A 22136-nucleotide genomic window follows, 5' to 3' on the forward strand; every position below is an offset into this window, starting at 1 on the left:
CGTGACCGGACTTAACTGTGAGGGGTCCCTTTACCTTTACCTTAAAGTTGTAAATAGTCTTCTAACATCAAGAATGATATTGCCTTTCAAGCAAACAATGCTTGATTGAGCTTTACTGCTTCCATGAAGAAGAAGAGTTTGGATTTGATATCCCGCCTTTCACTCCCCTTCAGGAGTCTCAAAGTGGCTAACAATCTCCTTTCCCTTCCTCCCCCACAACAAACACTCTGTGAGGTAAGTGGGGCTGAGAGACTTCAGAGAAGTGTGACTGGCCCAAGGTCACCCAGCAGCTGCATGTGGAGGAGCGGAGACGCGAACCCAGTTACCCAGATTACGTGACTACCGCTCTTAACCACTACACCACACTGGCATGAGTGTTTTATTGCCATCGGCCATGTGCAACTTGATCCTTTCAATGCTTAGGCTGTGCGATCGTCCTTCTGCTATGCAAGGGAGCTAGCATACACGCAAGGAAGTGTTGCTGCACCACCCTCGATATTCACGGTTGGAGATCGTAAAATCTTCTTCAAATGTTGCTGGGTATGCTTGCTTGCAGCTCTCTCCTATAAATATTCATTTGTTATTTGGGTCCCACCTCTCCTCCAAGCATCTCGAGGCTGCATACATGTTTGAACACTGCAAATTGCTTCATAAATGCTAAGCTGTAAGCATCTATGGAGCTTCCCATAGAGCCTTCCCCAGTGACTCAGAGCCAACAGCAGTGATCCAAATCTATTGCTGACACTTTTCTTCCGAGAAGGTACTGGAAACTGAAGGTAAGGTCAAGGCAAATGATCCCTGGACAATTAAGTCCAGTCAAAGGCGGCTATGGGGTGGCAGTGCTCATCTCACTTCGGGCTGAGGTAGCCGGCGTTTGTCCATAGACAGATTTCTGGGTCATGTAGCCAGCATGAATAAACTGCTTCTGGTACACACTGTGACAGAAACCAGGGCGCATGGAAACACCGTTTACCTTCCCACCGCAGTGGTCCCTATTTATCTACTTGCACTGGCGTGCTTTTGAACTGCTAGGTTTTCAGGAGCTGGGACAGAGCTACGGCAGCTCACCCTGTTGCACAGATTCGAACTGCCGACCTTCCGATCAGCAAGCCCAAGAGACTTAGTGATTTAGACCACAGTGCCACCCAAATCAGCCCACTGGTCTGCCTAGCCCAATGCTGAGTTCTCTGCTCCAGCGGCCACTGTGTGGTGTGGTAAAGCCACCTGCCCAAGACCAGTGCTGATATAGCCTGACTTTGCTGTTTCCTGCTTCATCACCACAACCACTGTGCCTGCCCCCCCCCCAGCTTCATTCAGGTATGATGCAGTAACTCTGGTATGTGGAAAGTGACTCTGCCCCAGGATACTAGCTGCTATTGGCAAGCAACAACTTTGTCCATGCTCAGACCTGTTCCTTGAGATCCTATTACAACGGAGATGTTGTGGGTTGACTCTATGCATGCAAGCACACATTCTGCTGCTTATCTGGACCCGCCCTGTGGTGTATTGGGAAAATGTATCTATCTGTTGCATTCATTGTTGTTGTTGCTTATTAAATTTGTAGACCGCCCTTCTTCTGAAGACCACAGGGCAGTTCACAACTGGCAGACCCTCCAGGCAGACTCCCAGTATTCCAGATTATTGGTTATACTGGCTGGAACTGATGGGCCACAGATTTCCCATGCCTATTCTACAAGATGACAACAACAAACAAACCTAGGGTCACATAAAGCATCCTCAGTAAGTCCAAACAATCCACATGAAATCCTTGTCTAGACTCTGTGAAAGGATTTTGTGGAACTGTAACAACTTTTCTTGTGAATTGTTTGGACTTTATGAACAGACAGGTGGAATAGACACCATTACATGGATTGACCTTATACATGAACTGACTAGAGAATGATCTGACTCCCTGGGTCTTCTGCTTTGTTCGTTTGTTGAACTTTATGAGTTACTTCTGTTGAAATTTACCTTTGGATACAATGAATAGTATACCTTATTTATCTAAGAACACAGCCAGTTACGTCTCGTGTGTTTATTGTGAATATTCTACAAGATGGTCAGACATGAGGCATGAGAGGCTGAAAGCAGTTTTCTTCCTCGATGTGTCCTCCATACTCGTGTATCTTCCTCTGTCCTGTGTGAGGATGGGTGAACCTGTCAATATCTGTTTCTCTCAATCTCTCATTTCTCCAGTCCAAAGTTATATTCTCCACATTTACGTACCCATTTGTGATTATTATTATTTTGTGATTTTCTAAAAGAAAATTCACCAGCATTCTAGTGTGGATTTCTCCTAATTTCTAATTCTATTTGCCTAATATGCCCAAAATCTTTTGCAAAGTGATTTCTTCTAATATGCTATTTTCAGCAACATACAAATTTTTAATGCCTGGGATATGCATTTTTGTATACAATATTCGGCTGGAGAAGTGCATTGCAACATATGGAGAAGTGGGAATTCTGAAAGATGGTCGTGTTTCAATTTATGCATTACCTCTGATAGTGCAAGTCTAAGGCTGCGGTCCTACATTGCCTGGGAAATTGTTCTCTGAAAGTACATTCAGAGAAGGAGATCTGACCAAATGTGCCCCTTCTCTCAGGTTCCCGAATGTTCTGCAGGCAGTGCCCCACTGAAATCAGAGCTCAGATGTTCAGCGAAATGAGCAGCTACTAGCCATGATACCTCTGTTTTACTGCCAGAGGCAACAGGCTTCTATATTTAGGTGCTGAGAATCCTACTTTGATGCAACTATATGCTATTCCCTAGGAACCCCAGAGGCATCTGACTGAGCACTCTGAGAACAGTATTTTGGACTAATTGGGACGTCTCCTAGATCCAGAAGGGTTCTTCTTATGTCCATAGAGAGACAGGGTGTGCAGAGCATGTTCCTGCTCTTTTTCCTTGCTCCTCTGCCTGGCTGCCCACCTGGAGAGGATGGTTGCACAGGTAGTAGTCACAAGGAAGAGAAGAAGAAGAAGAGTTTGGATTTGATAGCCCGCTTTATCACTACCCGAAGGAGTCTCAAAGCAGCTAACATTCTCCTTTCCCTTCCTCCTCCACAACAAACACTCTGCGAGGTGAGTGAGGCTGAGAGACTTCAGAGAAGTGTGACTAGCCCAAGGTCACCCAGCAGCTGCAGGTGGAGGAGCGAGGAAGCGAACCTGGTTCACCAGATTAGGAGTCTACCACTCTAAACCACTACACCACACTGGCTCTCAGAGGAGAGGAGCAGGAGAGTAAGGAGGCTCCACAGAGATTAGACCTGGTCCCTGAGGATTCAGTCCTCAGCAGGTGCTTAATGTTGCCAACCCTTGGTGCTGGCACTTCTTTCAAAAAGTGCATCAGAAGCAAATTCTAATCCCATTCTTTGTATTTTCATAGAATCATAGAAGGAACCCAAGGTTCATCTAGTCCAATGCAGGGGGCATCCGACTTGCCCATGTATAAGAAAATGCTGTTATCTCTAGAAGCTTGAGTCACTTCTGGCACAAGAGAGATGCTGTTCCTCATGATGGGTTTTGTGCTTTGCTGCAAATAGATATTCTTGTGGAAATCCCTCCTTCCCAGGGTTGCTGGTGTCCGTGTTTGTTTCAGTTTACCGATGTGGTGCACGAAGCAAATTGATTGCTTACATGGGAAACATTTCATTTGTGCTTACAGCTGGGAGGTTGGAATGTGCTGCTGTTTGTAGCGGTCAATTCACTTTCAAGTTTGGAGCCTCCCCTGCTTTGCTAAATGATTTGGGTTCACTTCTCCTTCGCTTCCTGTCCTTTCGTTATGTCACGGAGAGCTTCTGTCTATTTGTGCGTCAACACTTCTGGATAGAGCTCCAAAACACTTAGCATTCAAGGAGAAGTTTAGTCTGCTTTCTTTATAAATTTTTTATTTGATTTTACAATTTAATCTTCAACACATTTATCATATTTTTAAAAAACAAAACAAAACTCCCCACCACCACCCTGTGACTTCCCTCAACTTCCCCTTCTGGTTCTTTAACAATTTGCTAGGTAAAGGTAAAGGGACCCCTGACCATTAGGTCCAGTCATGGCTGACTCTGGGGTTGCGGCGCTCATCTCGCTTTATTGGCCGAGGGAGCCAGCGTATAGCTTCCGGTCATGTGGCCAGCATGACTAAGCTGCTTCTGGCGAACCAGAGCAGCACACAGAAACGCCATTTACTTCCTGCCGGAGTGGTACCTATTTATCTACTTGCACTTTTACATGCTTTTGAATTGCTAGGTTGGCAGGAGCAGGGACCGAGCAACGGGAGCTCACCCCATTGCAGGGATTCGAACCGCCGACCACAGTCCTCGGCTGTGTGGTTTAACCCACAGCACCACCCACATCCCTAGCAATTTGCTACTTCTGCTTAATTATTCTATCTTACTTTTCATCTTTTAGCTAAATACTCTTATATTCATATCATTCTTAAACCAGATTTTCTTCAAATCACATCTTACATTTCATTAATTTCCATATTATTCTCTCATAACCTTTATACTTGTTTTCTTAGTTGAAAGTGTTTACTCGAACCCTGCTAGTAAGTCCATTTCTTTCCAGTATTTCTGTAAATACAGCATGTACGGTTCCCAGTTTTTAAAAAGTTTTTGTTGTCATTGTCTCTGAGTATTCCCATGAATTTTGCCATTTCTGCGTATTCCATAAGTTTGACTTTAGTTTAGTCTGCTTTCATGACTTTCCCCCAACTATTAAATTCCACATTATATTTGAGCTTTCGTATGATGTCAAAGCAACTTCTGGAACTTCATTGGAGAATTTTAAACAAAGGTTTAAAATCCATCTGCCAGAGATTCTTTAGCTGTGGTTGTTGCATTGCAGGAAGTTTGACTAGATTACTGTGAGGTGCCTTCCAGCTCTGTAGCACAGGTGGCGCTGTGGTCTAAACCACTGAGCCTCTTGGGCTTGGCAATCAGAAGGTTGGTGGTTTGAATCCCCACAACAGGGTGAGCTCCCATTGCTCTGTCCCAGCTCCTGCTCTGTCCCAGCTCCTGCCAACCTAGCAATTAGAAAGCACACCAGTGCAAGTAGATAAATAGATACCGCTGTGGTGGGAAGGTAAACAACATTTCCATGCGCTCTGATTTCCATCACGGTGTTCTATTGTGCCAAAAGCGGTCTAGTCCTGCTGGCCACATGACGTGGAAAGCTGTTTCGGACAAACGTCAGCTCTCTCGGTCTGAAGCGAGATGTGCGCCGTAACCCCATAGTCGTCTTTGATTGGCCTTAACTGTCTTTTACCTTTTACCTTTATAGCACAAGTTTAGTGCTCATTTCCATGTTATTTGCTTCCAGAAAACAGCTCTTTGCAAATAATACAGAAATGAGTGCTTAATATGCATTATCTTCCACTATAGTTTCGGAACTATAGTGGTGTTTATGTTGTGTGAGAGCTCAAATATAATGTTGAAATTAACAGTTAGGGGGATGCCAGTGGAATTGAATAAATGCCATGTGAATACAGCCCTAGAGAGCACATGATAACTCACCTCCCCTATGCCTCCTAATCACTGCACTATGGAAATGAAGAGAGACCCTGGTGTATTTAACCACAGCACATCCCAGCTCTAGAGCCCGGGACCTGTTCCAGCTAACACAATTTCATTTTCTCCATAACCAAGTCCCCAGTGTGCTTTTACCTGAAACTATTCCTAACTCCTTCCCCCCACAAACAGATGGCGCAGCAGATAAAATGAAACATGCTGAAATAATGTTTTGCTACCTGTCTTGGTGAAGCAGGGGGAACTGCAAAATTTAACGAAGGGGAAAGGGAGGTTGACTGCTGTTGGGAGTGCAGCTATTATTACCAGCTCCAGGGGTGGGGGAGAAGTCAATTTCATTTTGCCCATAAAGGCGAACCTACCTGGTTTGCAATTTCCAAAACGGTATGAGAACAGGAACGCTGCCATCCTTCGAAATGAATTTTGCGATGCAGTTCTGCAGACAAATAATGCATACCAAGAAATGCATATATTAGAATAAAGTGTATATAGGAATGCATATACTAATGGAAATAACATTTAAAAATGGACTGTATTAGGGGAAACGGGATAGGATATAGAAAGAAACAGCTACCCACAGCTAATGTCAGTGGGTGAAAGTTTGTCTGTCTCTGCTTCCTATGCCACCTGTAAAAGGCCTCTGTAAATATCCCCCTGGAAATTTACAATGTGCAATTGACTGTTTGCTCTTCCTGCTCTGTTCTTGTTTGGTTGTTTGTAATTTAGAGCATTTGTACCTCAATCTTCAGCCATAAAGGCTGCCAGACCAACTTGCAGATAATCAAAACAAGACAGTCCCTACCCACACATGGCATAATGGTTGGGGCATTGGACCATCATGACCTTCGAGACCAGGGTTCGAATCCCTACTCAGCCTTGAAGTTCATTGGGTGACCTTGCACCAATCGCCATCTGTCAGCCTAGCCCACCTCACAGGGTTGCTGTGAGGATGAAATGGGGAGGGGTAGAACCATGTACACCACCTTGAGCTCCTTGAGAAAATAAAAGGTGGCATATAAATGTACTAAATAACTAAACAAGAGTGTGGACTGCATCCTCATTAGTAGAAGTGTTACTGTACTGAATAGATCACCTTCATCGGATATAAGATCACCAGGTTAAATGGGCTAGAATAATGGGACAAAAAGGACTGATAACCCCGGGACCGGGGGGAGGGGACGCTGGAAGAAGATTGGATTGTTTTTATTCTCTTTTTGTTTTTATATTGTTAGAAATGTTTTTATGAAAGTTGCAAAAATGCTGAAATGAAATTACTAGGCTCTTATAAGAATGTTTAAAGAATTAGGTAAAAAGGTAACGGTTATGAGAAGCTGATAAAAATAAGATTTAAATTTTAAGTTTTAAGGTTTTATATAAGATAGGATGAAAATAGAGTAAGGTTATGTATTGATATAATATTATGAATTATGGGAAGGATTTGCTGTGACAATTATCAATCAAGATACAAGAGATGGGAGGGGGAGGAGGTCGTGGAAAGAAGGTAAAGAAAGTGGAGAATTTGAAAATGATGGTTTTATTTTTTATTTTTTATCTGTGTTTTTGTCTCCCCCCCCCTGTAATTTTGTTCTTTTTGTTTCTTTGTGATTTTAAAAATTCTTTTTCCTATAAATATCTTTTTTAAAAAAAAAAAATGAATAGATCACCTTCAGCAATATCAGAGAAGGATCTTACAAGGAGTTCCCTCTTGTGTTGATATAGAATCTTGAAGCCATTAGTTCCAGTTCTACCAAAGCAGGAGAAAACAAGTATGTTCCCTCTTCCATGTGACAGCCCTTAAGATAGCTATCAAAGCTCCTCTCAGTCTCCTCTTTTCCAGGCTAAACATACACAGCTCCTTCAAGCCCACCTCTTAAGGCTTAGTTTCCAGTCCCTTGATCATCTTGGTTGCCCTGCTCTGCACACATTCCAGCTTGTCAATATCCTTCTTAAACTGAGGTTCCCAGAATTGGACACAGTATTCCAGATGTAGTCTCACCAAAGCAGAAAAGAGTGGCACCATTGCTTCCCTTGATCTGAACACTATACTTCAGTTGATGCAGCCTAGAATAGCATTAGCTTGTTTTGCTGCTGCATCACGCTGTTGACTCATGTTAAGCTTGTGGTCCACCAAGATCCCTAGTTCCTTTTCACATGTACTACTAGTAAGCCAGGTGCCCCCCATCCTATATTTGTGCATCTGGTTCTTCCTGCCTAAGTACAGAACCTTACATTTGTCCCTGTTGAAATTCATTTTGTTAGGTTAAGGTCATTTTGAATTCTGATTCTGTCTTCTGTGGCATTAGCTACCCTTCCCAGCTTGGTGTCATGATAGAAGCACAGTATAGTTTTGGCTGGTCAGGAACTCTGCCACTATCCACAAGAACCTAGGATCTCTTTGGTGGCAGTTCACTATCTACACCGCCAACACTGCCCAAACTGTAGAAAGAGGAATTGTCTAAAGCCCTTAGCATTTTTGATCTCCCTATTCAAGATCTCTCAGCTGTGGAAAGCCTTGCAGTATTCTGGAACCTGGGGAAACATTAATCATAGTTCGGAGTTAAAGAAATTACTCATGTCATGCAGGCCTTGCCTTCTTCCGATGGAGAACAGAAAATGAGCAGCTCAACAATAGGGTGAAATAAATGTTTGCTAACCCCGGTGATTGCTTGAGCTAAAAATAAGCCACCGGCACAGGGATCAGCCAGGTTCCACAGCATCTTATGAGCAATAAAAGTGGTAAATTGCTTACATCCAGCTGTGGCTTTGCATTTCTTTCAATGAAAATTGGATTCTGGTCTTGGCAGGGTGAGACCCAAATCAGCGGCCAGTTAGCTTGCAAAAGGCAACATGTAAAGGTTGTTTATTGGATTTATTGTACACTTTCATGCTCCACCTTTCCTCTGCCATCGAGCTGCAGGTCTGGACCAGTTCGACCATTATGCAGAATACAGTGACTTTATTGGGTGCAGATACCAGACCCTCCAGGTGTCCCCATTTCCCAGGGACAGTCCTGGATTTATAGAAGTTGTCCCGCTTTCTGAATTGATCCTGGAATGTCTTGCTTTTCCTTAAAGGTAAAGGTAAAGGTACCCCTGACAGTTAAGTCCAGTTGGAAATGACTCTAGGGTTGTGGCGCTCATCTCGCTTTACAGGCCAAGGGAGTTGGTGTTTGTCCACTCCGCAGACAGTTTTTCTGGGTCATGTGGCCAGCATGACTAAGCCGCTTCTGGCGTTACTGAACACTGACAACAGAGCAGCACATGGAAACACAGTTTACCTTCCCGCCAGAGCAGTACCTATTTATCTACTTGCACTTTTTGGTGAGCTTCCGAACCATTAGGTTGGCAGGAGCTGGGACCAAGCAACGGGAGCGCACCTCATTGCGGGGATTTGAACTGCCGACCTCAGTGGTTTAGACAACAGTGCCACCCACCTCCCTTGTTGTTGTTTCGTCGTTTAGTCGTGTCCGACTCTTCGTGACCCCATGGACCAGAGCACACCAGGCACTTCTGTCTTCCACTGCCTCCCGCAGTCTGCTCAAACTCATGCTGGTAGCTTCGAGAACACTATCCAACCATCTCGTCCTCTGTCGTCCCCTTCTCCTTATGCCTTCAATCTTCCCCAACATCAGGGTCTTTCCCAGGGAGTCTTCTCTTCTCATGAGGTGGCCAAAGTATTGGAGCCTCAGCTTCACAATCAGTCCTTCCAGTGAGCACTCAGGGCTGATTTCCTTAAGAATGGATAGGTTTGATCTTCTTGCAGTCCATGGGACTCTCAAGAGTCTCCTCCAGCACCATAATTCATGGAGCCCAAGAAAGTAAAATCTCTCACTGCCTCCATTTCTTCCCCTTCTATTTGCCAGGAGGTGATGGGATCAGTTGCCATGATCTTTGTTTTTTTTATGTTGAGCTTCAGTCCATATTTTGCACTCTCCTCTTTCACCCTCATTAAAAGGTTCTTTAATTCCTCCTCACTTTCTGCCATCAAGGTTGTGTCATCTGTATATCTGAGGTTGTTGATATTTCTTCCGGCGATCTTAATTCCGGCTAGGGATTCATCCAGCCCAGCCTTTCGCATGATGAATTCTGCATAGAAGTTAAATAAGCAGGGAGACAATATCAGTTGTTCCATATCCAGTTCTAACTGTAGCTTCTTGTCCCACATAGAGATTTCTCAGGAGACAGATGAGGTGATCAGGCACTCCCATTTCTTTAAGAACTTGCCATAGTTTGCTGTGGTTGACATAGTCAAAGGCTTTTGCATAGTCAATGAAGCAGAAGTAGATGTCTTTCTGGAACGCTCTAGCTTTCTCCATAATCCAGCGCATGTTTGCAATTTGGTCTGTGGTTCCTCTGCCTCTTCTAAATCCAGCTTGCACTTCTGGGAGTTCTCGGTCCACATACTCCCTTAGGTCCCACCTCCCTTAGGGTGTCCCTATTTTCATCAAAGAAATGTTGGAGGGTATGGAGTCATGTGACCCCTAAGCCAAGGAGGGAAGTAACTATGCAGCTTTTAGAAGACATCTGAAGGAAGCCCTGTATAGGGAAGCTTTTTTAATGTTTAATGTTTTATTATGTTGTAATATATGCTGGAAGCTGCCCAGAGTGGCTGGTATTATGGGCGGGGTATTATTATTATTATTATTGAATATGACATACCTGTTTTCATTGGAGAAATGCTGGAGCAGTCAAAAAAACAGCAGCCTATTCCCTCCAATATTTAACATCTGATGGTATATTGCCATTGACCGTGGATATTCTACTTTGGATTTATCAGCAGCTATGAGCCACAAGGGACATGGGTGGCGCTGTGGGTTAAACCACTGTGCCACTTGGGCTTGCCGATCGAAAGGTTGGTGGTTCGAATCCCCGTGACGGGGTGAGCTCCTGTTGTTCAGTCCCAGATCCTGCAAACCTATCAGTTCGAAAGCATGCAGTGCAAGTAGATAAATAGGTACCGCTCTGGCGGGAAGGTAAATGGCATTTCTGTGCGCTGCTCTGGTTTCGCCAAAAGGGGCTTAGTCATGCTGGCCACATGACCCAGGAAAACTGTGGAAGCCTTTAAAGCGAGATGAGCGCCGCAACCCCAGAGTCATTTGCGACTGGACTTAATTGTCAGGGGTCCCTTTACCTATGAGCCACAAATAACTTCCAGAAAGGGAAAAGCCCAAGCTGCTGGGCTGTGGAAGTTCATGCTTGAGAACTGCCTCTGTGTGTACGAAATAAATAAATAACATGCCTTATCTCTCTGCTCAGCTCACTTTTTCAAACACTTTATTGTAAGCGAGCATGTCTTTGCTCATGACTCACAGTTGCCCTTTATTTCTGAAGCAGCATATCATTATTTTGGTCCTCTCCGAATCTGACTTCATTGATTTTTGTGCTAGTGGGAGAGCGAGGGAGAAAGAGTGAGAAATATTCCGTTCTGTGGGACAATATTTCATAAGCATAACAGAGAGGGGGACGGCTTTTCTTCTTTCTTTCTAAAGGTTCTATTATTATTTTTCCACCGGCAAACAAATCCCAGCTTCGTAGCTGGAAACCTAATGCAACGCAGTGCCTGACTAATATATTATGAAGCCTTGCAAATTTTCTAAGCAAGACAGCAAATTCTTTCTCTCGCTCTCCTGTTTTTGAGCCATGGTCTCGTTCCATGGGGTGTTTTGTTTTGCTGCGGCATTGCCCCTGATGATGATGATGATGATGATGATTTGGGAAAGGATTTGGTAACAGAAGCAGGCAAGTGTTATCAAAATAGTGAGGCTGGGTTATATTTTTTTCTGAAGAATAACACTGGGAAGATTGATCAGCAGTCAGGTCAGTAAACAGGTTTGCTCTTTGTTGCTTGTAATGTATATGGTGGTGTCCTTAATGCAAACGATACTGTATGTTTCTCGTTTCGTTCTCTGGTTCTTGTCATGTGTCTGTGGGATTTGCAAGGCTTGCACATACCATCATTTGATCTCACTAATGCTTGGTGACTGGGACAAACCACACACACAGGGCATCTACCATGTATCTATCCCTTTTGATGTGGTTTTTAGGAGTTTAATATTTCTCATTAGGTAAAGGTAAAGGGACCCCTGACCATTAGGTCCCGTCATGACTGACTCTGGGGTTGCGGCACTCACCTCACTTTATTGGCCGAGGGAGCTGGCATACAGCTTCCAGGTCATGTGGCGAACCAGAGCAGCGCATAGAAACACATTTTACCTTCCCACCGGAGTGGTACCTATTGATCTACTTGCACTTTGAGGTGCTTTCGAACTGCTAGGTTGGCAGGAGCTGGGACTGAGCAACGGGAGCTCACCCCATTGCGGGGATTCAAACCCCCGACCTTCTGATCTGCAAGTCCTAGGCTCTGCGGTTTAACCCACAGTGCCACCCGCGTCCCCAATACTTATCATTAGAGGCTTTCAAACAAAGGTCAGGGATTTTTGAGCTGTGGTTCTTGCATGGCAGAGGGTTGTACTAGATACTCTCGGGGTCCCTTCCAACTCTACAATTCTATTGATGTTTTAAAGCATGGGTCTTCAAGCATAGGTCAGACCCACAGGGGGCCACAAGGCCACACCAGGTGAGTAGCAGATTCGCCATGTTTGATTACAGCTTAGGTGGATCAGATCACCACTCAGCTGAACCTCTGCACAAGGCTGGTGTGTTTTCCATTTGCTTCCCCCATGCCCACCTTTAAATACATGAAATGCAAAGCTGCACAATGTGTGAAGGGGATGCATTCAATATTGCTTGTGCAGGTGATTTGATCTACCTTCAGCAGGCTTTTCCTGGCCGTAAGGCCCATTTTTAAGGTGCTGGTTTTAACCTTTAAAGCCCTATATGGCCTAGGACCCTCGTACCTACGGGACCACCTCTCCTGGTATGTCCCACAGAGGACCTTGCGGTCTTCAAACAAAAGCATCTTGGAGGTCCCAGGCCACAGAGAGGTCAGGCTGGCCTCAACCAGAGCCAGGGCTTTTTCGGCTGTGGCTCCAATCTGGTGGAAGGCTTTGCCCCAAGAGATTAGGGCCCTGCAGGACTTGACATCTTTCCGCAGGGCCTGAAAGACAGAGCTGTTCCACCAAGCCTTTGGCCAGGGCACAGCCTGACTCCCTCCTCTGGCAATCTTCACAGAACTCTAGCCCAATGGTTGCCATTAATTTGATTTGAATTAATTGTATAATGAAATGATTTTAGAATGTTGTATTATTTTATTGTTGTTAGCCGCCCTGAGCCCGGCTTCGGCTGGGGAGGGCGGGATATAAATAAAAATTTAATTATTTTTTATTATTATTATTATTATTATTATTATTATTATTATTATTATTATTAGCTTTTGATAAACTTCTGCTGTCCATCTCCATCTTTTCCCATCTGCTCAACTGGCTTCTCCCTTTCTCACCTGCTCTTTAGGTGATGACCTGAAAACATCATGTCGGAGGTTCAGGGAACTGTTGACTTTTCTGTGGAGCTGCACAAATTCCATAATGTGGATCTCTTCCAGAGAGGGTGAGTCAATAGACTTCTGTAAACGTATTCGTGCATAAGAAAGGCACAGGTGCTTTGAAGTGAATCAGATGCCCATGTTATGAGGGAAAGTCCCTCTTCTTACCAGTTGCTTCAGAGAAACAAGCCATGGGCATCATGCTCATGCCTGAGTTGTGGACTTCTGGCTGACCATGGGAAAAGTTGAATTGGATCATCGTTTGACAGCCTGGTGTCCTCTAGATATTTTGAACTACAGCTCCCATCATCTCTGACCATTGACCATCTTGGCAGATTATGATGGGAATTGTAGTCCAAAATATCTGGAAGGCACCAGATGTTGAGTGGACCTTTTCAGTATACCACCTCACCTGTGGAATCCTCTTCCTAGGAGACTTGTCTGAATTTTGTGGTGCTAAAGTGACTGTATACAAATGCATATACTGGGGTAAAACATGTGTTTAAATGCATATAATAGTGAAACTAACACACAAAAGGCATTATATAAGAGGAAATTGTTTTGCAAAAATGTGCTTATTAGAAAGAATTGCATGCAAATAGATATGTGCATATTAGGAAAATGCTTCTGAATGTTCATGAGGATTTGTTAAATGAAATAAAATCACATACTGAGGTGGAAATGTGGAGAACTGAATTTAAGACTGGGGAAAATGAGAAACTGAAAAGAACTAAAATTGACAGATTTAAGCTCATCCCAAGTGTATATATAGCATTGCAGCCTTATGCAATTACTGCAATACAATATTTCAAAGGCTGAAATAGGATTCACCCCTTGTTTATGACCCTGTCCTGTTTGGAGGACATTCAGGGGGGGGGAAATGCATGAAATAATTTGCATACTCAATCAGTGTTTACAACAATCTAAAGCAGACACTGGAAAATTTGGAGTGGCGTGTTCAAAATATATTGTCTTTTTGAAAGTAAGTAAGTAAGTAAGTATTGTGTGTGTGTGTGTGTGTGTGTGTGTGGAGATATACTGAGACCTAAAGGTCAAGCATATATAATGCAAATTTTGAAAGAAATGCACATTTGAAGGTTTCTTCTCCTCATTGAAATTCACCCCCATCACCTATGATTTAATCAGTGGAGACAGCTGAGTCTCTACCAAAATTAGTTTAAAGTTTCTGACATTCTTTAATAAACTTGGAAACTGAATTATCCAGATTCAGCAGAGATCAATTAATTGATTTGCCTGCTTATGCCAGGTCTTCATTCCCTCCAACTTATTCTTATGCCACTCAAAATAATTGACAAATTTGGTGTGCATATTTGTAAACATAAAAAGAGGTAGCATAGTTTGGAGGGGAGAAAAATGGAAAGCAGAGGCAACTGAGAGAAAGAGTGGGAGGTTCCAGCAATCATAGAATCATAGAACTGATTTAAATTTGTTTTGAATATTGTAATTCAGAGCATAATAATATACATAAGATGAGCTGGCTGGATCAGGCAAATGGCCCATCTCATAGTGGCTGATAAGATGCCCATTAGAAGACCACAAACAGGACCAGAATTGGGTCCTCCAGAGCCTTAGGAGAGTGACCAAATAAACTATCTATAGAATGCAAAAAACACAAAGACCTGAGAGAATTGCCATTGCATTTATGAACCAAGAAAGCTGTGTTATATCATGTTAGATCGTTGGTCTGTCAAGCCCAGGCCTGGGGGAACTATTCCAGCTTGAGGAACACCTTCCTTTCAGTGGCAGGTGGAACAACTAATCCAAATTGTACCTTTGCATGGTAGGATAGTTTCTACACAGATTCACACCTTCTCTATCCTTCATTCAGGCTAGTAAGAGTCATTATCAGAGTTCAGGGATGGATTCTAACCAGGCAAAAATACTCAAAGAGGTTCTGAACCAGGACCGGTGAGGGGCATTGTATGGGGAGAGAGGTTGTGGCATGAGAAGAGTCCAGCAGGCCAGGTAAAGAGGTTTAAATTTGGCCCACATGCCTGAGGCTCTGCATCCTTGATCTAGTCAAGCCATGCTCTCCAGATCTTTCAGACTGCAACTGCCATCAGCCAGAGTGAGAGAGCCTGGCCAGTGGTCATGGAGAATTGGAATTGTAGTCCAAAACAAGTGGAAAGCAACAGATCGAGGAAGGTTGTTTTGGACTTTGGTTGTCTACAGAGGCATTCCGGTGTCCTAGTCCAGGATCTCCTGAACCCTAAAGAGGATCTTGTAAATTTAAAGCAAAGCAGGATTGGGTCTTGGGCATTCTGAATGCAAGGCAAAATGGTTATGGCTTTCCCCCGTATATCAGTTAAAGTGGATTTGAAGGTTCCTGTTTGGCTCAAATATGGAAGAAATGCTGAAGTAAGGGAGAAAAAGATCACACTAGTAAAAAAATTCAAAAATATCCTTGACACTGAAGGGTTTTTTTTGGGGGGGGGGGATGTCTTTTTTAATGGCTTTTTGTTCTGGAGTTGAAATGTGTAACACTTTAGAGGGGAAAACAGAGCACTTTAATTACTAAAAGAGCTCGCTGCTAAGGCACTAGGTGATTAAATGCAAGTCAATCCTTTCATCAGTCTACATCCAATTTTGGTGTTCAATATATATCCATTAATCTGCGGGCAAGATGTATGTCTTTATTCCTTGGCAGAGCAATTGCATTCCACCCCACCACCTCTGATAGCAAAAGCTCGCAAAAATGAATCATGTCTTACACTGTAGCATAATCATCTCTCTGTGCATAATGTATTTGATGATGATGTCCACAAACAAGCAGGATGTTGGCTTCTAATAGAATTGGAAATGTAACCATAGCGGAAGATAGTTGCTGTCAGGCAACAAGAACAATAGTAATAACGTTGGGGACAGGAAATGTATACTCTTGAGATTATCATGCTCAGAGCATTTTACCAGTCAGCAAAAAATATCTGCATGATATGATGCATGGTTTCTTTACCCCAAAAGGAGATGCTATTAAATGGTGTACAACTCATAGAATCATAGAATCATAGAATCATAGAGTTGGAAGAGACCACAAGGGCCATCGAGTCCAACCCCCTGCCAAGCAGGAAACACCATCAAAGCACTCCTGAAATATGGTTGTCAAGCCTCTGCTTAAAGACCTCCAAAGAAGGAGACTCCACCACACTCCTTGGCAGCAAATTCCACTGTCAAACAGCTCTTACTGTCAGGAAGTTCTTCCTTATGTTTAGGTGGAATCTTCTTTCTTGTAGTTTGGATCCATTGCTCCGTGTCTGCTTCTCTGGAGCAGCAGAAAACAACCTTTCTCCCTCCTCTATGTGACATCCTTTTATATATTTGAACATGGCTATCATATCACCCCTTAACCTCCTCTTCTCCAGGCTAAACATGCCCAGCTCCCTTAGCCGTTCCTCATAAGGCATCGTTTCCAGGCCTTTGACCATTTTGGTTGCCCTCCTCTAGACACGTTCCAGTTTGTCAGTGTCCTTCTTGAATTGTGGTGCCCTCATGGTGAGCCACCAAGCCAAGCATAGCGCCACCCCCTCCCCAGCCAAGAATAGCTACTGAGCAGGATTAAGAAAAAAACACACAATTTGAGATAGCAGAGATCATGCATCTCGCACTAATAATGTCAACATTGTATAAGAAAGCTTACAGTATCTACACTGTAGAGGAAGGGTAGGGAAGCTAAGGTCCTCAAGATACTCTTGGTCGACTCCTACCATCATCCCTCACCATTGGTCATGGTGGCTGGGACTAGGAATGCCAAAGAAATAGAAATGGGAGCAAAAATTGATGTCTGGAACGGCAGTCAATGCAGCAGTTATGAATAATAATCACTGTTGATACTTTCAGTCTGAAAATGATATGTAATTGATAATCTCCACCCCCCCAAAAAATTGTGGTGTGTTTCATTTGCCTTTAAATGAAATCAGTGGGGTGGGATAACATAATAATAGTGTAATTTACGTAAATTAATTTCACTGCAGCAGACAGGGAGATAAAAAACTTACTTTGGGGGTGGAATTGCAGTGGAACGGAAGCGGTGCTCCATGTGATGACTACAGGGTGGAATGGAGAATGATGTCTTCTTAACATCTGCACTTAGGGATGATGGGAGTTGGATTCCAACAACATCTGGAGGGGCACAGATTCCCATTTGCTGCTTTACGGTGCTGGGGTGATACGAGAAATCTGCAGCAGAATCCAACTGTTACCAGCTCTCAGTGAATGCAAGGAATCCTCTGCTCTTCCCTCCAGAGGAACAATTATATAATAATTGCTAAGTGGTACCATAATCTGGCAACTTGGGAGAACTGGAGTCCCTGGGGACACAGTCTCAACAACGCTGCTTGCTACATTATATGATACTCACCTGTTTTATTCAATCAGATTTCTCCTTTATAGCATCTCTCTTTGTCTTGTTTTCAGTTTATGCTGCTTTTGAAAAAGATAAATTGATTTTTGGAAGTGCATTTCCAACATCTGAGCATTGATATAAAGAAGGGTGTTGGAGTCCATTGCAAGAGGAAGCTGCTGTGTTTAGATTCAGTTTTGGTTTCTCTCATTTCCTCATTTCCCCAGTCTTGAGTTCTCCACATTAGTTTGCAATTAAGAAAGAAAGTTCTCATGAGAATTTGTCAGCATTTTTGTCCCCAAATTTCTCCTAGCATGCACATTCTTAGACACAATTTTGCCTATCGTACCCATTTTTTGCAAAACAATTTCCCTAATAAAATCATTTTCTGTCATATTTTCACTGATACATGCATATATAGGCAAACTGTACCTTAGTATATGTATTTTTAGCTGGGGATCTGCATTGCAAAATCCAGACACATGCCAATTTTGAAGGATGCCTTGTTTTTCAATTTGCTTGTTGTTTCAGGAAGTGTGAATTAGGTAAGTTCACCTTTAAAAGAAAAAGGGATCAAATTCTCCCCCCATCCCTATTCTGTGCACCACAAGGACTAATTTAGAACCCATCTTGGGGCATCCCAGTGCAAGGAGCATCTGTTGAAGTTTGCTGTGCAGTTTGGAATAGGAGCAGAGTTCTTGAAGCAAACCTCACAGAGGGCCAACTCCCTCCATCCGTCACAGAAAGGCTTTCTGTAAATCACAATTGAGTCATGTTGGCAAAGGAATGTTGGAACGCCTCTCTCAGAGAGGCATCTATCACATGGTGCAACAGACGTCGTCAGTCTCCTCGGCTGTCAGTCTGGCATTTATTGTCGGCACTAAATGTACCTTTGAAGTGTTTACTCTGCTTGCGTGGAAGGGAGAAAAATAGCTTTGGCTTGCACAATTGCCAGCATTCTGGTCAGAACAACAGGTAAACTTGGGTGAATTCCAACAATACCCTTAAGGAGATTTCAAATAGCAATTGGGCTTTTAATAAGAAATATAAAGGCTGATTTCCGAAGAATTGATGCTTTTGAATTATGGTGCTGGAGGAGACTCTTGAGAGTCCCATGGACTGCAAGAAGATCAAACCTATCCATTCTGAAGGAAATCAGCCCTGAGTGCTAACTGGAAGGAAAGATCCTGAAGCTGAGGCTCCAAGACTTTGGCCACCTCATGAGAAGAGAAGACTCCCTGGAAAAGGACCCTGATGCTGGGAAAGATTGAAGGCATAAGGAGAAGGGGACGACAGAGGACGAGATGGTTGGATAGTGTTCTCGAAGCTACCAACATGATTTTGACCAAACTGCGGGAGGCAGTGGAAGACAGGAGTGCCTGGCGTGCTCTGGTCCATGGGGTCACGAAGAGTTGGACATGACTAAATGACTAAACAACAACAACAACATAACTGAGCTCTAGATCTCACCTATATTGCTGAATTCTTATGTTGAGAACAGAATTTCCTATATTCCCCAAAACTAACTGAATCTTTTGCTCAGAGCTTCTAGCTTCTAACTGGTTTGAGAGTTATTTATTGTTATTTATTAAATTTATATAAAGCCCTTCATCCAAAGATCACAGGGTGCTCCACAACATAAAAACACAAACTGAGAAGACAAAATATACAATCAAACAGAAACGAACCAATAACCCCCCCTTCTGCAAACACATTAAAAGGCCGTAGACTATTTAATCAGTTCAAGGCCTGGTTATAGAGAATGTTTTTTGCCTGGGTAGGTAATGAAGGGACCCGCCACCAGCTTGGGGATAAGAAAGACACATGGACACAGTATATTAGGTTAAGTGGCTAAAAAAGGCCACAACTTTATTGATTACAGCATCTGAGAGGTATTGGCTTAGGTATTGGATAAAACAACAGAGTGTGACTCCACCCCCTCAGGGAGGGGTGAGTCTAACAAGGGTTAACCACCAGTGGGAGGAGCCTGTTGATGCAAATACAACTGAAAGCTCCCCCTGATGTCACCGGGGGTTGTGCCATGGCCCTAGCCACCAGCAAGGGCGTCGGACCGGATCCATGACCTCCGGATTCCTTTAGCGGAATACCCATAAAGTGGAGGGGTAGGCGATGGTCACACCCTGCCCTCCAATACACAAACATATTCCAATGCCTAACCGCCAATACCTAAAAGTTGTGATGATTTGCTACGAGGTAGGCGAAAAACCAAGTGGCCGGTGCCAATTTGCCAGTTGGATAAAAATTCCTACCAGGCCCCTTGGACAACCAAGGTGACCAACCACAATGTCAAGAACCTAGCAATGAACTAAAGGGAGGGTGGGTGGGTGATCCGATGAAAACCAGCAGAGGAATGAAAGGGAAGTGCTGCCGCGGCCACGTTTGAGCGGCAAAACCCCGCCCCCAAGCTTCCACCTGATTGGTTGGCTACCTGGGGGCGTGGCCCGGCAGCCAGGCCAGCTGGGCAGGGGCTGGAACGCCCCCTTCCAATGCAGGAAACAGCTCCTGCTCACAACTCCTCCCCTCTGTAAGGAGGAGAGGCTTTCTCACAGTGACCAACCGGATTTATTAAATTCCTACCCAGCCCTTCTTCCCAAAGGAGCCCAGAGGTCAACGAGACCTGAGTGCTATGGCACTCTCCTTTTGGGATTTCCCAGAGACTGGTATTCAGAGGCACCTCGCTGCCTCTTCCCACCCCTCTGCGTCTGCCGCCTGAGGCAGCCACCTCCGTTTGCCTATTATTAGGGCTGGCCCTGAAGATATTTGGGAACACAAGGAAGCTTTGTTTGGAGAAAACAAAAGGAGCCTGTCTTGCTGCTCAACCCATCCCCTGCGACCAAGGCATTCACGTCTGGCTCTTGTCCGTTCCCTGGTGACAATGCCCTTTCTTCTTTGTTTTACATCCCTGCTGGGCTGGAATTGAATGTTGCTTGCTCCCTTTCCTATTACGTTTCCATTCAATCTCCGATTATATTTAATTTTATTTTTTTAAAAAAACACACACACAAATCCGCCTCTCCTCTCTTTGTTCAGCATCCCAAAGGGGAAGCAAAGGGCAGGTTACTGTAAAAATGCCAACGCAGGAGCAAATAAAAGGCAAGTCTCGCTACTGTGTTGTGCCAAGAAGGGCAGCAGCTCCTGAGGTGAGCATGAAAGGCACTTTCAAGAGAGCCTGTTCGTGTGGCTGTCAGAGAACTGCGGGGTATAAAAGGGTTCGGGCTTTCATTTTTCTTCTTCTTCTCCCCTGATGCCTGCGAGTCCACGCTCCTAAAAGCAAACTACCATTTGATCTCGAAGCTAAAAATAACCGTATACAGTGTAGGAGAAGATCCAATCTGTGGTTTACCCACATCCAATTTTTAGAAGCTTAGCCTCCTATTTTAAAGCTTATTTGGACCAGGCAGGGGCTTAGAGGTTAAGCTGGTGGATTGTGCATTTTATTCCCCAAAAGCATTTTCCAGAAGGCTCAGGCTGATGCTGCGGGATGGAGCCCTGTGCAAGGAGCCTAAGGCCTAGAGCAGCTTCTGAAGTACACACTACCTATCTTTGCTGTAGTAAAAATGGGTATTTGGCCAAAGATTGTGCCCCAAACTGAAGATCTTGCAAAGAAAATAAAATTCAGTGTGTTGAGAGTCGCAAGATTCCATTCATTTCTTCAAAGAGTACCAAACTCTGGCTTGGATTTGCCATGGCCAGCAGCATTATCTAGTCATAATAATAATAATATCAATAATAATAATTTATTATTTATACCCTGCCCATCTGGCTGGGCTTCCCCAGCCACTCTGGGTGGCTTCCCCAAAAAATATTAAAATACTGTAATCCATCAAACATTAAAAACTTCCCTAAACAGGGCTGCCTTCAGATGTCTTCTAAAAATCTGGTAGTTGTTGTTCTCTTTGACATCTGGTGGGAGGGCATTCCACAGGGAGGGCGCCACTACCGAAAAGGCCCTCTGCCTGGTTCCCTGTAACTTGGCTTCTCACAGTGAGGGAACCGCCAGAAGGCCCTCAGTGCTGGACCTCAGTGTCCGGGCAGAACGATGAGGGTGGAGACGCTCCTTCTGATATACTGGACCAAGGCCGTTTAGGGCTTTAAAGGTCAACACTAACATTATGAATTGTGCTCTGCCCCACCAGCCTCTGCCACTGGCCAGCTCTCTCCTTCCTGCTTTCTTGCGTCTACCAGTCCAGGGGAGGGCACTGCCTGACAGCTTCTTCCTCCTCTTCAATCCCAAAAGTTGCCTTTTTAGAACTCAGCAGGGAGAGGGGGGCAAAACTAGAATTAGCTTGGCTGTCATTGACTCTGGCACCTACTGTTGGCCTCCCACCCTACCAATCCCAATGGGCAACAGCCCAACACTGACCAGAGCAAACCAGAGGGAGGGCTTAGGAGCGTCATTTGGCCTAGGTCTTAAGTTTAAATGGGACCTCATTGCATTTAAACACGTGGCAGAGGAGAGGTAAGATTCACACCGACACAGTCTCCAATTTCTTGGAAAAAAACACTGGACAGGAGGGAATCCATGTAGAGGCAGGGACAGTCTCAGCAACTGAGCCATTGGGCAAGACCTATCGGGGATGAGCTGCTATGCTCACCAGGCCTGACACTCCACCAAGTCTGTGCAAATCATATTCTTGCTAATAAAGGGTTAACCTCCTGGTTGCACAGTGTAGTTTACTGATGGCTTACTCCTGACATGTACAAAGCTAAAAATTACATTTGTTGTCCTGCCCCTATTTATCTCTGCCAGCCCCCATCAGTGGCACATGGCCCTCAAAAGGTTGCCCAGAATGGAA

At 44.1% G+C, this 22136-nt stretch overlaps 1 protein-coding gene and 1 long non-coding RNA gene across 5 annotated transcripts in view; one reads left to right on the plus strand and one right to left on the minus strand.

Annotated features, from left to right (window-relative positions):
* FAM135B (family with sequence similarity 135 member B) overlaps positions 1 to 22136 on the plus strand; it is a 140687-nt gene that overhangs the window by 38981 nt on the left and 79570 nt on the right. Inside the window, exon 2 of the mRNA XM_083516510.1 lies at positions 12932 to 13027. Coding sequence (XP_083372636.1) covers positions 12951 to 13027 — 77 coding nt within the window. The 5' untranslated portion in view covers positions 12932 to 12950. The remainder of the gene's footprint in view (positions 1 to 12931; positions 13028 to 22136) is intronic.
* On the minus strand, positions 3360 to 18439 carry LOC310713229. 4 transcript variants are annotated; one of them, XR_014529117.1, is made up of 6 exons: positions 17338 to 17736; positions 16976 to 17099; positions 16618 to 16718; positions 12921 to 13043; positions 5885 to 5958; positions 3360 to 3841 (listed from the first exon to the last, which is right to left on the minus strand). It is a non-coding gene; the product is annotated as an uncharacterized lncRNA (long non-coding RNA). The 4 variants fall into 4 exon arrangements; XR_014529118.1 differs by lacking the exon at positions 3360 to 3841 and adding an exon at positions 17752 to 18439 and having other exon boundaries at positions 5878 to 5958; positions 16976 to 17156; positions 17338 to 17399; XR_014529119.1 differs by lacking the exon at positions 3360 to 3841 and adding an exon at positions 17752 to 18432 and having other exon boundaries at positions 5878 to 5958; positions 17338 to 17402.

Source organism: Podarcis liolepis, assembly GCF_965112155.1.
Source record: "Podarcis liolepis genome assembly, chromosome: 8".
Lineage (NCBI taxonomy): Eukaryota > Metazoa > Chordata > Lepidosauria > Squamata > Lacertidae > Podarcis > Podarcis liolepis.